This window comes from Lepidothrix coronata, unplaced genomic scaffold (genome assembly GCF_001604755.1).
Source record: "Lepidothrix coronata isolate B3197 unplaced genomic scaffold, Lepidothrix_coronata-1.0 Scaffold20, whole genome shotgun sequence".
NCBI classification, from domain to species: Eukaryota; Metazoa; Chordata; class Aves; order Passeriformes; family Pipridae; genus Lepidothrix; species Lepidothrix coronata.
The window spans coordinates 2,780,093-2,796,700 of NW_016690200.1; the positions used below are offsets into that span (position 1 = coordinate 2,780,093).

General features: G+C 45.7%; 1 protein-coding gene across 1 annotated transcript; it reads left to right on the forward strand.

Annotated features, from left to right (window-relative positions):
- The first annotated feature begins 5,567 nt into the window (after positions 1–5,567).
- PHYH (phytanoyl-CoA 2-hydroxylase) lies at positions 5,568–15,796 on the forward strand. Its single transcript, XM_017807829.1, has 9 exons — positions 5,568–5,698; positions 8,975–9,030; positions 9,189–9,299; positions 9,417–9,582; positions 9,877–9,958; positions 10,949–11,130; positions 11,881–12,030; positions 13,030–13,161; positions 14,784–15,796. The coding sequence occupies exons 1-9, from the start codon at positions 5,612–5,614 to the stop codon at positions 14,835–14,837; spliced, it is 1,020 nt and encodes a 339-aa protein (XP_017663318.1). The 5' UTR covers positions 5,568–5,611; the 3' UTR covers positions 14,838–15,796.
- Positions 15,797–16,608: the final 812 nt, after the last annotated feature.

The following is a 16,608-nucleotide window of genomic DNA, read 5'->3' on the forward strand; positions in this document are numbered from 1 at the left end:
AAGCCACACAGACCCTCACACTCCTTTTCCTTGAGATGAAGTCCAAGAGTTGCTTGTTCACCACAAAGCCTCAAAGCAATAACCAAGTTTTTGACTTTGCTTTGAGGAAAAAAAGTTGCTAGGTTTTTCCCAGCAGTTCTGAAGCATCAAAAACCAGTCATGAAAAAAATTGATTTTCCTTTTTTCCCCCCTGCTGTTTTGTGACATTTGTTCTGTATCCTGATATGAAACCATGGACCTGACTTCTGTTCATTTGCTTTATTATGGTCATGGACAAGACACTACTTAAGGAGGGGTTTTTTTAAACTAATAAAATCACCTAAGTAGATCAAATGGGTGCAGAACAGTTGAGTACTTCTGCATGAAAGTGCTTGTTACAAAGATCTGTTGTATTTTAAACTGGCACTGGATGTGTGTCAGTTCACCCTCGACAGGAAAAGGGCCTGCTTGGTAGATACTGCTGGGCTTTTTTCACTTGTTATGATGGTTAGTTCATGAGCCAGGTGTGAAAACAACATTTCTCCTTCCCTAGAAGTGACTTGAATGGCAGAATGATCATCTCCAAGGAAAGGGTGTGTGGAAAGGTGAGTGGAAATCCACAGCCATCAGCAAGAACCATCTGGACTTTTGGAGGAAGACTTTTTTTTGGAGAAGAATCAGTCACTTTCCATACTAGTGTAGTCATATGATCTGACTCAGAAGCCTCTCCTGATGCTCCCCAATGGCTGGAATTTACATCCTAAAGCGCTTCCTGGCTTTGGGTGATGAGTTGGGATGTCCTCTGTGAGCACCACCTAATCACTTGGGGTGTGCAGTGATTTGTGTAAGAAGTTTAATGATTTGGTTCACTAAATCAAAGATTGTACACCAGGAATGAGCTGTAGGAGAGTGTATTGTAAGGGGCTGGCAAGTCTTGAGTCCTGCACCTTTAAGCAAGACACAAGAGATCTCCTCTTAAACGAAGATTTTTTTTTACATGCTGTCATCAAAAAGCTGTGAGAAAGCAGCAGTGAACAGTTGTTTTTATTAGTCATGTCCAGTCATTTACACAAACGTAATGTACTTTTTCTTCATACACAGGTACCTCTGTGTGCACCAGCTCCCATCCCTCGGTCTGTACGAGAAGGCTGCCTGTGAAACTCCATCCAAGTTGTGAAAAAAGAAAAACAAAATTCTTTCTTTAAAAAGAAAGAATTTAGTAATTGAAATAACCACTAGCCTAAACAATATATTTGTTAAGTAGCATATATTCTTGGAAAGTTAGTATCTGTTATCAGTCTTTTAATATGTTGGTTTCCTCAGCCTTTTGCTTTTCTTCCTGTATGAGGGAAAAAATAACACTCTTAAAATCTGCAGCAGTATATAAAGCCAGAATAGTTTCGTCCTTCTTTTTTTTTTTTTTTTAAGTTATTATTTTGATTTCATGTTTTGCTAGGAATTCAGGACTGACCCTTTTCTAATTAGGAGATTATGAAAATCAGAGTGAATGCTGCAGTGAGAGGACAGCAAACCTGAGTCACTGTGGGGGAGTGGATGGGCACAATGGCTGATGCTTAGCGTTTCACTGGTTTTTCACTGAATGTCTGGTGAACAGTTGGGAAGATTCACCTGGGTGCTCATCCGTATTCTGACCACGAGATGTGATTGGCAACTCCTGTGGCTGCTGCTTGAAGAGAGAAAAGGAATCTTGGAATTCAGCAGAGCCCAGGAACTAGAGCCAACCACAGGGCAGAGAAGTCATCGAGACCCTTGACCTTTTATTTGTCACTATGTCCCCCTATTTTGTTCTCTATTGGATCCATGTTTCCCTTTTCCTCCTTTTCACTGCTAATGTGTCCACAGAATCCCTCCTTGAATCTTCTGGTCATGAGAAATGAACCTGTGCGTTGGTGGCGGTGGATTTTGTTTTTCTTGTTATTGTCTCATCTACATCTGTTTTCCCTGGCATCTCAGTTAAAAAAGCTAATTTTGCTGAGTTGGAGCAGCTGCCACTTCCCACCATAGTAAATTAAGCTTTCAGAAGACCTCATCTTTGGAATTACAGTTCTGATCATAATGTGGATTTTAATAGTCAATTGAGATGCTTATTAAATTATAACACTGTGCATTAGGAACGTTCATGTGCTGCTGGAGAAATCTCAATCGTTTAGGTTTTATTAGTTTCGTGATTTAATGAACAGAAAACATTAAAACTAAAAGCCAAATGCAAACCAGCTGTATAAAAATGTTCTATAAAATTCAGGAAACTGACAGACATAGCTGTAAAAGTGCTTTGCAAAGACACAGCCTCTCTTAAATGCCATCCATTTTAATAAAGTGATTAATGCCACCATCAGCTTTCTTAACAAAGAAAATTTCTCCCTTGTTTCTTCTCCCGTGTTCATGAGATTCAGCCTGTACTTACCATGGTAAGTGAGGCTTATCAATTGTTTGAAAATTACTCACTCTGGGCTGTTAAGATGCAAAGGGTGGTATTTTTCACGTGTCCACACACTTTTGTTCTTAGGGTGAGTGGCTATACCACAAGCAGCCACCGTGTCACTGTGGTCCCCAGAGCTGCAGCCCTGAGTGGTGCCAGCAGTGCCTGAGATCAGTATTTTGCTGTGTTAAAGTTCGATCCTGGGCTGCATTAGCAGGAGGGTACAAACAAAGGGCAGTCCCCTCAATCACCCACTGCTCACTGCCATTGTGGGTGAGGTGTCCTGAATCATTTTGGGGTGTGATATAACACAACAGGGTGGTCCAGTGACATGGGAGTTACTGGTGGTATTATCAAGATAACCAGAGAAGCTGTAAGTAAAAAGGAATAAGTGTGTTCAACACACAGAGAGATGAATTTTTTGAAGCTCCTTTTTAAAAATGCATACATTAGGAAAAAGGTTCTTCACTCAGAAGGTGGTCAGGCACTGGAACAGGCTCCCCACGGAAATGGTCACAACACCAGGCCTGACAGAGTTCAAGGAGCCTTCGGACAACACTCTCAGGCACATGGTGTGATTCTTGGGGTGTCCTGTGCAGAGCCAGGAGTTGGACTGAGGGTCCTTGTGGGTCCCTTCCAGCTCAGGATATTCTATGATTACAAATATCTTTATGTAGGGATATATTATGTATGTATAAAAGCATCTTAGTTCTCAAACTGCTAAATCAGTACAGCCAAATCACTACTTCTTGTTCATTTTTTTCAGGTATGAAAGACACCATTGCATAAGATGCTGTCAAACACCTGTGGAAGAAATACCCACATTGCAAACAGGTCCCTGCCAGAATAGGCATATGAAGTATTGTTCTGCTTCATCCTTTTGATGGGACTTTTACCTAAATTTTGAAACAGGTGATTATTTATTGAGGTTCCTGTTTCAGTTTGGATCGTAAAGGCAATTGCAGCGTGTATCTGAGTTATACATAGGCCTTTCAGTGCAGTTATAATTAGGACTTCAGTAATAAAATTATTACTCTGGGGTTTTTTGGTTTTTTTCTGTTCCCCCTCACTTGAGTTTGATTTGAGGTACTTTTATTAACTTTCTGTTTACCTATGAGTAAGAGTTTTGCTACAGCTCAGGAATCAAAGGTCTGGTTTCCTTGGCAATGATGGACTGGGTGCTGTCACTGCTGTTGCAACTTGTCCCTTCACAGTGCCTGTACTCTTGGCTCTGTGACTACACAAAATCGTTTAGAGACCTTTTTTTTCTGGGTTCCTAACCTGGTTTGTCCCACTTCTATGAACAGCATATGTGGAACCACTGACCACGAGAACCATAAACAGGAATGCACCCTAGATCAGGCAAATGCCACAAATGGAGTATGTTAAACCTGCTCTGGTACATCTTCACTTAAATCACTGGGAGTTTTGCCACTGAGTTTTCAAGGGAACCAGCTTTTAGGGCACAGGTTATGTTCAGGAGCTCTTCCTATCCATACCTTGGCTTCTGTTTAACTGCAGCACTAACATGAAGCTTAGTGTATTGACAGCTGACATTTTGATCCATCAACAAGTCACCCCGGATTCCAGCAAAACCTGTTGCAGAATGGGAGTTAAGCTTCCTAAAGGAGTTGTGGAGCAGTTTTGGTGCCTACCTTGTGATCATGAGACTGCTTGGATCTACAGGGGACTCATGATGGTGCCTCTCTGGAAGCAGGGCCTGGATTGCTCATGAGTGAGGGGCAGGTGTGAGATCTATTTCCAATGCCAGGTTAGCAAAATAATGCAAATTCTTGATGCAATTTCCTTCCAGTCCTCATAGCGCAATGCAGTTTATATTATGACAGTGTTTTTGTTACTGGGTTTGCTGCCCTCAATTTACCATTCCTGTCTCTCTCCTGGCTTTCTTATCCAGGTCCCCAACTTCTCCGTCACCTGGAAGAGTAGCTGGAAGAGCATCTTGCAAGGCTGGACCTGGAACAGGCAGCACACTGCCTTCCTCCCACCTTCGCCCTCCTCAGAACTCTTAATGTCTGTCCCCACCTCTCTGCTCCATCCTGGTCAGAGATGAATCTCCTTGGCCCCGGGACAGGGGAAAGATGAAGCACAGCAAACTCCAGTAGGAGATATCCCACCTTCCAGCAGCATCTGCTCATGGCGTGGGGCTTGAAGAATGAGCTGACTGCCACAGCGGTGTCACAAACTGTGACACTGGGGGGCTGAATTCCATTTTGCAGGAATCGTGACTCTCCACAGTGCTTTGGGATCAGGGACACATAAAGAGACAATGAAAATAATCTTCTGAACTGTGCTGCAGGTCTTAGTGATGGGTCTGTTTTCAGTCCCTTAATATTCTCAATGTGTCAGTCTGTGGGAAATGATACAACTTTATTGATGCACTCACAGTGCTTATTAGGGCAGATGAGAGTGTGCTTAGGACAGGGTATACTGAATATGTCACTTTTAAACATATCGCAGCCTCAGAGGAATACCAAGTCTCTACAGCTGATTTTTTTTTGCCACCTCTATTTGCAGCTGCCATTTTTAATGCTTCTCCACTCTCCCCCTATGCCAGGTTTCCTCCTCCGGGCTTTTTCCCCCTCCTCTCCCGCCTTCCCAGGTGCTGCACTGGAACACCTTTTTGCTCCTTCCCCTCTCTTTTCTTACTCAAAACCCCCAAAAAGCAGCAAAGAAGGGTGGTCAGAAGGGCCACCCAGCACAACCCCCCGGGGTGGGGGAAGCAGAGCCTCCCTGAGCGCGGGTTTGATGCACCACGGGCATCGCAGATCCCCGTCAGCGCCACCGGGGCCACAAACGGCAGATGCACGGAGGGTCGAGGAAAGCCTCCTTAGGGACAGGAGATAAGGAATCGATCCATGCCGGCCTCAGAGAGCGGCACAGGGCTGACGAAACCCTTGCAGCTGGCAGGGAACGTGAAAACCATGGGAAGCGGGCGGACGTGCAACAGCAGGGGCCGGGCTCCCCCCAGTGCCCTCCCCGGCCTGCACAAGCCCTTCCCATCCCAGGCTCGGCCTTTCCCTGGCTCCCGGCGGGATGTGGGCTCTGAGCATGCACGGCCCTGCCCAGCGCATGCGGCCGGGGATCGGGATCGGGATCGGGGTCGGGCTCAGGATCCCGCCCCGCCCCGCCCCGCCCCGAGAGGTCGGTCGGGCAGGGAATGCTGCGGGCACCATGGAGCAGGTCGGGAAGCGCTCGGCGGCCCGGCTGGACACCGTCCTGCGGCACCTCTGCCCGCGGCTGGGGGCGGCCCCCGCTCCCGTATCCTTTCTGGAGTGGGCTCGGGAAGGGTCTCCGTGGTTTGTCCTGCAGGGACACCGGCCTGGGAAGGACACCCAGGCCGAGTCCCTGCCCTGTGTCCTGGTTGTGGGGTGGAGACGTGCCGGGGGCCCTGCCCTGTGTGCTGCCCTTGCCCTGGCAGCCCCGGCTGGGATTTTGGGGACAGCACCCGTCCCACCCCAAAAACCTCCTGCTGCCCGTGCTTCCTCCCTGAGCTCCAGCCCTGCAGCCCGTCGGGATGTGCATCTGATAATCCGGGATGTGCATCTGATAATCCGTGTCCTCTGGGCACCGCCCAGTACAGCCCCCCAGCACCGAGCAGGGGCTTCCCTGCAGCGAATTCCCCTCCTGGAGATTCGAGGGGTTTGGAGGAGATAAACCCTGTGTGACTTAGAAGTTGCACAGCAAGTCTCAGGCTCTGTTGAAAGCTGGTACAGACTTGACTGGTAGAGCAGCAGCAGGAAAAAACATCAAGGTTTGTTTTGCCAGTGGGATCTGAGGTGGAAATGTTGGAGGCTGCCAGCTTTGTGACACATCAGACAAAGGGAACCAGGGCAGGGAGGAGATTTCGCATTGGTCTGTCTCAGGGTCCCAAAAATTAAATAAAGACTGCTTGCTGAGAGTATTTTTAAAGTTGCTGCCATAAATCTTGCTTTTAAAAAAAAAAAAATGCTGCTGTTTCACAGTGAGAGCTGAACACTGACAAGTTACCTTGAATTGTAATAAATAGGAGAAAAGGATGTGATCAAACAGGATGTAGGAGCCTTCAAATATATATTAAAAATATGAAGACAGATGGATAGTTGTTGACTCAGACTGCCATAACACAAAGATGCAAGCAGGAACACAAAATTAGAAATAAATGCTAGGAAAAACACCCTGATTGTAAAGAGAGAGGAAGTAAGAAGAGGTGATGCACAAGCTGTTTTTAAATCCAAGTCTTGATGCAAAGAGCTTTGGACAAAAATAGGACTAATCTGGGCTGGAGCAAGAAAGGTGTATGGATAAAGTAAGTGACAGAATGTATTAAGAATAGATTTATTTGATACATGGTACATCAGTTTTATTTTAATCTCTGGCTTGGGTGATTTGGATAGGACAGTTGCTTTTCCTCACAGAAAATGCCTCTCCTTTGACAAAAGAAGTGTCTTGATAGCAATTCCAGTCACCGCCAGAGACACAAAACGTCCAAACCTCCCAAAGCCCGTGAGGTCTCTGTGCTGTCCTGCTGGGGGGCAGCGTGTGTGCCCACCCCTCTGTGCTGAGTGAGCACCTGAGGTTTGCTGCCTTCTGCCACCACAGCACAGGCTCTGACCTTCCCAGGATCCTCATCTTCTCTGTTTACAATTAGGGCTGCAGAATAGAGAGTTTAACACCATCTTGTACACGCCCAGTTTCCTCCTGTAGTTGCTTTTAGGGTTTAGTATATTGGAGATTGGAGTGTTGGTTGTGTGGGTATGTTGGAAGATGGGTTGTTTCTGCATATCATTGGAAAAACTCTGCCTTCAGATGGCCTCAGAAAGGAGAGGAAGGTGAAATGTGGCAGATTTTTCTTTAGAGCTTGGTGTAGGAGCCAGAGGGGAGTAATGCACCAGTAACACCAGCACTTACCTCCTTAAAGGAAGGCAGCTGAGAAAAACCCACATTCCAAGTGCCTGTGGAAGACCACCATTCCTGCAGCTGTGAATTCAGCTTGAGTGCTGCCTGGTTGGGGACACCAGTGAAAAATCAGCACACCAGCTGTAGAAGTGAAGGTTTCCTCAAAATGCAGGAAAACGGGGAGATTCAAAAAGCAGCTGCACCTCTGGAGTGATTTGGGTGTTTGACTTCTTTTGATGCTTCTGGCAGAGCTGGGGCTGTCAGGCCAGGGCCATCTCACCAGGGGCCTGTGAGGGGGTTTCTGAGAAAACTGCACAGGTGTATTGTGCTACTCTTGGATATGCAGGAGTCTGCAGCACCCCTTGGGGCGCTGCAGGGAGGTGCTTTGGAAAAGCTTCTGGGGATGTTAAGCCTTGCTGTGCCTGTGCTTTAGTGTCTCCAAAAGCATTTATTTGCTTCTGAGTGGCTCCAGGTTATTACATTGCCTGCACAGCTGGATAATGTGCCTGTGAATGTTGTTCCCAAAAGGATTGTGTGAGGGGAAAAGGGGAAGGTTTAAATGTGCCTTTATGAAAATGAGCTGCTGGAGCTTGTCTGCTGTCCCCCAGTTCTGGAAAGTGGAGGTGTTGAGGAGGCCACCACAGCTGGGGCTCAGCCAGTGCCTGTGTCTCCATCAGCTGTCTGTGGACATTTAGGAGCCTGAATGCTCATTTTCACTGAAGTTGGCCCTGAAATGTGGTGTGTGGACCACTAGTGCCCTCAGTTGGGGAATCCCTTGCTCTGGGACCTGCTGTGGTCGTTTCCACCTGGTTTCCCCATGTCTTCTTCCTTCCCTCACTCTTCCATCCAGTTCTCAGCACCTTTTCCTCCCTCTGGCTCATTTTTGCCACACATTTTTGCATGTGCGTTGTTTCTTCTCCTACTGTATGTGACTCTTGACCAGATGATGTTTAAGCTTCCTGGTGTGGGGACCATAAACACAACTGTTGCGAGGAAACCTATTTATTGTTCCTGAAGCATTCATGTTTTTATGGCACATTTGTAAGGCAGTGGTGAGCAGTAGAGGAAAGTCAGTGGTTTACATAAAAACCTGAAGCAGAGATGCATGTGGAGACCAGGAAATCTGCACAAAAATGCTCTTTTTTGTCCTTACCCCTGGATGACAATTCATTACCATACACAAAGCTCTTGTGAGGCTTCTTTAGCCAGTAGCTTTTAATGGCCCTGTTGATGAGAATGTCTTTCTGCCTAGGAGAACACAGCTGTATTTATTTCAACCTGTTGAAGTTAATTGAGGTGGAGGACAAGCCCATAACTCTCCTCTCTTCCTGCTATTCCTGTCAAGCTTGGGAGGGACCAGATCTCTGTAGTAACTGTAGAGAAAGTGAGGGTTTGCATCACCACATGAGAATGTGAAATCCCAGGTTCACTCCTAATGTTTTTTATTATTTTAATTTTTTTTTTAATTATAGATTTTTATTGTTATAATTTTAGAAGCAAAATAAACAAGAACATGAACTGAATGTCCAGGACAGTAACCTTCCTTTAAGATGAACAGAATTTTAGGATCCAGGACTCATGGATGATGATGATCCAGGACGCACAGATGATGTTCTGCACTATTTCGTTTGATTATGTATTCCTTAACTTCCATCCCAGATAAGCATTCCTACTTCTGCCCAAGTCAGTGTTGTTCCTCATTCAGGGGAGTTTTGGTAAGATCTGCTTTCCTTTGTAGATACAGAGATTTTCAGAAGTCAGTTCTTTATCCTTAGCCCATATGTTGATTAACAGACATTGCGCAGCCTTTCATTTTGCAAGGGTGTCTCCTTTGTTTAACTGTAGTTTAATGTGTTTCTCCTCTGTGTCTCAGCTACACCCTGGACAATGATCTCCTCACCACACAGCAGAGGCAGTTCTATGAAGACAACGGGTATCTGCTCATCAAGAAGCTCGTTTCTGATGAAGACATCGAGCGCTTCAGGTACGGGGCACTTGCTGAGGAGTTGGGGGGGCCTGTGTGCAGCAGCATCCCAAGGGAGCTCTGGGAAGATGGAGGCAGCTGGATTCTCCCAACATGGACATTCCCTCTGCTTTGCAGGAGGGAGTTCATGAGGATCTGTAAAAGAGAGGTGAATCCACCAGGAGCTATGATTATGAAAGATGAGTCCCTGAGATCCCAGTTTGGTCAGTCTGAAAAAGTGGTTAATAAAGTGCAGGACTTCCAGGAAGATGAAGAGCTGTTCAGATACTGCACTCTGCCAGAGGTAAAACAGAGTTAAAACCCATCAGAAAGGGGGTGGTGGTGGAAGAGCCTGTGTGAATGTATCTGTGCTTTAATGCTTATGTGAAAAAGCTTCCAGATGTTCTGTCTTGGTCTCCTCCCACCATCCCTGTTTGTGTGCCATGCCAGATCCTGCCTCCTGTCCTTCATCCCAATCTCCTCCTCCTGTACCCTAGTCCTTAGCCAAGCATCCATCTCCCAGTGCTTCCTCAGCCACCTTTCCTCTTGGTTTTCATGTTTCTAATACTTTTTTTCCCTAATGTTTTCTTCCCTGTAGGTCCTCAAATACGTTGAGTGCTTCACAGGGCCAAACATCATGGCAATGCACACCATGCTGATAAATAAACTTCCAGATTCTGGTAAGGAAAACTTGGATAAGAGGAAAATAGATAAGCTATTGTGCATATGCTGTCTGTCTGGCCAAAATTGAACTTAGTGTTTTAGAAAAGCTATTTGGAAAAAAAAAAGGGACAAATTAAAATGAAATAACTTTGAAAATTTACAAGGTTTTTTTGGTAATAGCTTGTTACCTGGGCTTAATGAGATAACATGAGAAAACTCATGAGAGTTTTTGAGGCTGTGCAAAGTCTAAGTAATATGGCAAACTAAGCAGGCAGAAATACCCTAACTGCATCTATTTAAGGAGCAGAATTAATGACAAAGTAAGTGTATAAATCATATATAAAAAGGCTCTTTTGGTGTGGATGATGTGTTTCCATTTCCATGAGGGAAAAGAAATAACAAACAAAGCTTCAAAAATATTTATTTTTGTTTAGACCTCATGAAAGAAAGCCCCCAGGGTGAGGGCTAATAGTGCTGGGTAGACTGTCTGGGGAGGCTGCAGTCCATAAATTGAGATTTTCTTCCTTTTTTAAAGAGAAGGCTAAATAAACATGTACTAGATGCAGCACAGGCAGGGTTGATTCTGCTTGCAACATCCAGTGCCTGCAGATGGCTGTTTGAAAGTCTTTGTACTGGGGAGGTTTGTGCAACATGGTGCTGGCTAAAGTTCACAAAAGTGGAGAGCGGCCAAAATGAGTGGTGAAAACACGGCGAGGGGTTGGTGGTGGTGAAGGCCAGCAAAAGGAGCCATCTGAGGGGTCACAGCCAAACAGTCTCAGTGTGTCCCTGTGCCATTGCTGACTCAAGAGCTGCCACTGTGGTCCATTTTGGGATGGGGTTGGAAGCTCCCCTGCTTGTCTTCCAAGGCCGTGGTGGGCTGGAGCAGACACTGAGGACACCCAAGGGTCTCCAGCAGCAGCTCCTTAGGATGTGTTACAATGGTTAGACAGGAAGGGAAAGGCCGTGTCACATTTGTTGAGGCTGAAGGTTTTGAACCTGTGTTGCAGACAAACAGACTTTTCTCCACCCCATGCATCAGGACCTGCACTATTTCCCGTTCCGGCCCGCGTCCCGCATCGTATGCGCCTGGACCGCCATGGAACGGGCCGACCAGGACAACGGCTGCCTGGTCGTGCAGCCCGGGACACACAAGACCACCCTGAAGCCTCATGGCTATCCCACGTGGGAGGTAGAGTGTCAGAGAGGGCTTGGAAAGGGCTGGGAAGAGCTCACTGTGGGGACAGGACTTGCAGGTCAAAGCTGAGGTTTTCAGTGATTTTTTTTTTTTTCTGTTTATGCAAATACTGATGTTCTTTAGGGAGAGAGTTGCTTGGTTGGCCTCACTCCATGTGACCTGGGTAGATTTGCTTGCCTCTGTTCCCACCTTCACCTAGAAAATGCCCAGCATGTCATGGCATAACAGCATAAACATGTGTCACTGTTTTCCACTGCCCCTGCCAAGTCTCTGTCTCCTCCTGTGGATTTGTTCCTGCCTGGTAGCACATGCACTGTCCCAAAGAGAAGAAATTGGATAGTAAGCAGCTGGATGCAACTAAATATCAAGTGGTATCTTCCTCTTAAGAATGGATGTCTCCTGACCTGACCTGGAGTTGGTGATGTTCATACTGGGAGCAGAAAGCTGGACCCCAGCAGTGGCATCAGACCACACTTGTGGGATTCCCCGGTGCTCTTCTGTATTCTCCCCAGCTGAGAAATCTTAATTGTCCAAATCCAGCTGCAGAAGATACAAAAATTATTATTCTTTTGTACCTCAGGCTTGAAGTAGAAAGACTAGTGAGCAAATAGGCAGGCTTTTAGTTTGGCATATGGCATATGCTGCCCAGGGGAAGGCAGATCCATAACTGTCCCTGCTCTCCCTTGTGCTGAGAACCAACACTAATTTTAACTGGGTGATTTCAATTTGGCCTTTTTTTCCTAGGGTAAAACCAACAAACTTTTCCATGGGCTGCTTGATGAGGATGAGACAACTCCCAAGGTTCACCTTGTCATGGAGAAGGGAGACACGGTGTTCTTCCATCCCCTGCTCATTCATGGCTCTGGGATAAACAAGACATCGGGTTTCCGAAAGGTAGGAAATCCTCTCTTGATACAGTTTTTTATATTCCTGATTTTTAAAAAAAACCTGACCAAACTATCCCCCGCCTTCACAAGCTCATGAATATGTGATTGAATGTTTTAATGAGTTTTTATCTTCCTAATATATTTTTGCACACCCTTTTTTAAAATGTTTAATTTTTTTTTAATTTTTAAACATCTGTGTCTTCTGGAAGCAGAGCATGCTGTGCAGCTGCTTGAGAAAAAACAGAGCAGAAGTAAAAATTAGATATTGAATCTCTGTTGGAATCCTGACTGGCTGTACTTGCTTTACTAGTAGATCCCTTTCAGCAGTCCCAAATATCCAGAGCTTCTCTTTCTTCCCATGCCTTGTTGGTATTTCATCTCTGGATAACAGGATTCTCCATCATCCAATAAATAATATTTATTTATATGGTAACACAACCCATTTTTCTATTAACAATATGATTACATATCTTATTTTTTTATCATGATTATTTAACTGAAACAGGCTAAAGTGCCCTCCTTTGGAGGCCTCACCCTGTCTCAGAAGGGATTCACCCAGGCACTCCAACACAGAGTGCTCTCTTTTTATTTTGTTTTACCTACTACATGGCCTGTTCTTTCAGCCCCAGTAGCAGCTTATTGGTGATTTCAAAGTACATGAGTTGTTGTGACTGTCTGGGTGCAGGATGTAAGAACCCTTACTGAACCCACGGATCTGCTCCAGCCCTGACTTTCTCTATTCCTGCTCTAGTTGCTGATGTTTTGAGACCAGGTACTACAGCTCATGCTGGGAGACTGTTTGGGAGAGAAGGGAAGGAATAAGAGCATGTCAGCAAGCAAGGGTATTTCTCCAAGGGGACACTCTCAGGAGAGAAGGAGGGCTCTGAAAGGAGGAAGGAATTTGCTGGTGTGATCTGTAAGGAAGGAACGAGGTGTCCACAATCTGGGATCCAACAGTCATTTGTAATCCATGTGACAGTGAGTGATGCCCCATTTCCTCACACAGAGCATAAGCTGTCACTTTGCCAGCTCAGAGTGCTACTACATTGATGTCAAGAACACGACTCAGGAGCACCTGGAGAAGGAACTGGAAGAAATGGTCCGCAAGAAATACAACGCGACTTCCGTGGAGCTCAAGGTAAGACTTGGCTCAGTGCCCTTTGTTACAAACCAGGCCAGTTCTCTTTCCAGCCCTTGTGTGGCAGGTCTGTGCTCTTTCCTATGCCCAGTTTGGCAGATCAGGCTGTGCCAAGCAGAGGTGTTTGGCAGGATAAAAGACCTGATTTTCAGAAGATGACTTGTGTGTTTTTTGGGGGCCTTTTTCCTCATAATGCTGCTTCTTGCTACGGTGGAGAAATGGCCTTGCTCTCTGGCAGCTCTTTCACATCCCTTGAGCTCTAGAAGTTCCTCTTCCTGCTCTGCTTGTCAAAATGGCTTTTTTGAGCACACCTGGATCCTTTCCAGAGTGGCTTCGTTGGTGGAGATTAGATCAGCATTTTGTTGTAGCACAAGCAGGGAGGATCCTCAGCCCCTGCTGTCATGATGGCTCAGCTCTGAGGCTGCTCACACACACTTCTTACAGCATTTGAGAGGCTCTAGACTTCATAGAATCATAGAATTAAGGTTGGAAAAGACCTTTATGATCATCAAGTCCAACCATTTCGTCCCACTGGGACAGGATTAGGGTGAAGTCGCTGCCAGGCTCTGCCCTTCACTGCATCTCCTGGTTCATGCTTTATTATGGGGAGTCTGAACCAGACTATTTGCTATTCTATTCAGACTGCACAGTGTGAATAAAAAGGTGTGGTCATTTGCCCCGAATTTACAAGTATAAGAAGGTGCAATAAATTCAGTGCTTGCCCAGTTTGTATGTCCACAGTTCTTGGAGCTTCCCCACCCAATGTTGTGTGGAACTACTTTTAAAACAAGTAGCCACATCTGACTGCAGTAAGAGACTGATATTTTCTTTTTTGTTAAATGTAGTCCCACATCAGTTGTTTAGACTTGAGGCTACACCAGGTTTGTCAGCAGTGATACACATCTGCCTCAAAGAAAAATAAAATGTGGGACTAATGGACTCTCACTGAATAACTGAAACCATTGAGTAAAACAGAAAGCAAATATAAATTCTTCAGGGATCCAGCCACTGAAAGAAAAATAAACCTTGTTACTGGGGTGAAAGTGTTTGTATTTCTTAATCCACAGAAGTTCCCTGACGTGCACAGCCAGTGTCGAAACAGTAAAGTCTAGATGTAATAGGCAGCAATTTTCTTTTAAAATCTACATATTTTACAGTATCTAGGGCTTTCTGGAGGAGAGGACTTTCTTTTTCGCCTTTGGGGTTTTTGTTCTGCTTATTTTCCCCCAGTGTGCCTGGTTATGGTGAGGTGCCCAGCTGTGCTTTGCAAGCCTGGTCTTACAGGTCTGTAAAATCACAGCATGCTTGGCTTTAGTTCCTGGGGTTAATTAGGGACACTGTGAGATCCAGAGGGATGCATGGTGAGGCTCTGTCCTTCTCCTGAGTGGCAAAGAGGTTGTGCTCATATAAGCCTCAGGGAAGAGTCTGTGCTTTCATGTAGCTTTAAGCTTTTTTTTTAACCAGTTGGAACTTTCTCCCAGAGGAGTGCCCAGCTCTTATTTCACCTTCACAAGATGCTAAGGACTAAGTAATCCTCTATTTCCATCTCTGTAAACTGGCATCTTGGTCACTGTTTTTGCTGACCCTCAGGGCTTTTGCTTTGTCTCATTTTTGTTTTGAAGGATATCTGGAACTTCCGAGCACGGCTTGTGCAGGGGGAAAGAATTAACCTGTAGAAGACCCTCTGAAGAGTAGAATGGAAAACAAGTGCCTGGGAAAGAGCTTCTCTGGGTGGGGGAGACTGCAGACCCTGCCTGGGCAGCCAGAATTCTGTGTGCTTTGTTGGCCTCTGTAGTGGTAATTCAGCCAAATGCTGCATTGCAAAATCGTTCTATGCTAATACAGAATAATTGCCCTGAGGTTGGACAGCAAAGAAAACCTAATCTAGAAAATCAGATTTGCTGTGGATGTCTTAGAGAATCGAAGAGTTAAGGTCTTGAAAGAACACCTTGATTTTCCTGATGTTTTCTTTCTCGTTTCTTAAATGTTTCCCACATGACACACCTTTGGAAAGATGCTATGCTAACATGAGATTTTATGCAAGAATTTTCAGCCTTCCCAACTTCCTTTTCTATGCAAAAAAAAAAAAAAAGAAGAGTTTCACAGAAGCCTGACATGGGAAGTTGTTAGTAGAGCTGATAAAGACGGGGGTGTTGGTACCAGCAGAACCAATGGTGTAAGGAACTACATAAAGGGAAAGCAGCAATGACTCATATAGAAAAATGGTATTTGTGGGCAGGAATATGATTGCTGGTAGAGTTCCTCAAACATGGCTTGCTGTGGCATCATACCTGACTGAGCAGCGCTGGTACAAGTGAAATATGTGTTTGATGGGGTTGGGAGATACTGGGCCAACGAACCAGCCTCCCATTGGCCTTGCACAACTGATCCAAAGCTGTGTCAAGTGAAGGAAGTCCTCCTTTGAGACTGGTGGGACTGGGAAAAGGTGCCTTTTGCTGCTGCCAGGTTGAGAAGGTGGTTTGATGCTCCCTGGGACGCAGTGGTGCCAGGGTGGAGAGATGTGCACTGAGATAATCCTCTCACCTTTGACAATGTTTTTTCTTGCTTTCTGAAAGATCCTTTCGCTTTCAGAATCTATTTTTTGAAATACAGAATAAATCAGAACCAAACTGCACTTGGTGGCTGTGTTGTGTTATTTCTGCTGCTCAGAAAGTGGTGGTGGATGTGTCATCGAACACCCCAGTGCAAAACGTCAATCCTCAGCTCTTTTCCATTCCCCTTTCCACCCAAAAAAATGCCAAAACAGCACCAAAGTTTTCACTGACAGGTACTCATGGCTCCTTCTGCCCTGTTTGCTGCTTCTTCCTCTGGCTGCAGGTTTTCTTGTGCTGTTTGCATGCTTTCTAAACAAGGTGAGGTTTGAGCAGGGTTATTGCATTGATCCTGAACCCTTGGTGGTGGGGTGAGGTGTCTGGGCTGTGCTTCCCGCCTGGAGACAGACATATCCTCTGGTTTGACCACCATCCTCTGGTTTGAACACCAAGAAGTCTGATGAGTGGGGAGACTTTAGGACAGACTCCCAGACCTGCTTAGTGGGTGACTTTGAGTATCCTGGTTCCTGCATCTCTTCCCAAGTCTTTATATAACCTTGGCACTAATCCAGCTCTTGGGGAGGGCATGGATCCAAGTGAATGATTTCCAGTGAGCTGGAGACCCCGTCTGCTGACTTTGCTGAGCTCTGGCTCACAGCCTAACTGGGGCTCTCTTTGGGAGTTTTTGTGACAACTTGGTCTATCCCATATGGTTCATGGCAGGGGATTCACGGAGAGACTTCAGTGTCTGGTGTTACTGGTGCAGCTGAGTTGGCTGAGGAGGGAGCTGTGACCATAGAGAAGAGCTACAGGTGTCCTTCAGATTCCCAGAGTTTCCAGACTCTGAATTTCTCTTACTACAGCTGGGAGAGAGAAGGAAAGGAAGAACTTCATT

Coding starts and splice junctions, on each gene's coding strand:
- PHYH (XM_017807829.1), top strand. CDS start 5,612: ATGGAGCAGGTCGGGAAGCGCTCGGCGGCCCGGCTGGACACCGTCCTG. Junction 9,031..9,188: donor CCTCATTCAGGGGAGTTTTG/GTAAGATCTGCT, acceptor TCTGTGTCTCAG/CTACACCCTGGACAATGATC. Junction 9,583..9,876: donor GATACTGCACTCTGCCAGAG/GTAAAACAGAGT, acceptor TCTTCCCTGTAG/GTCCTCAAATACGTTGAGTG.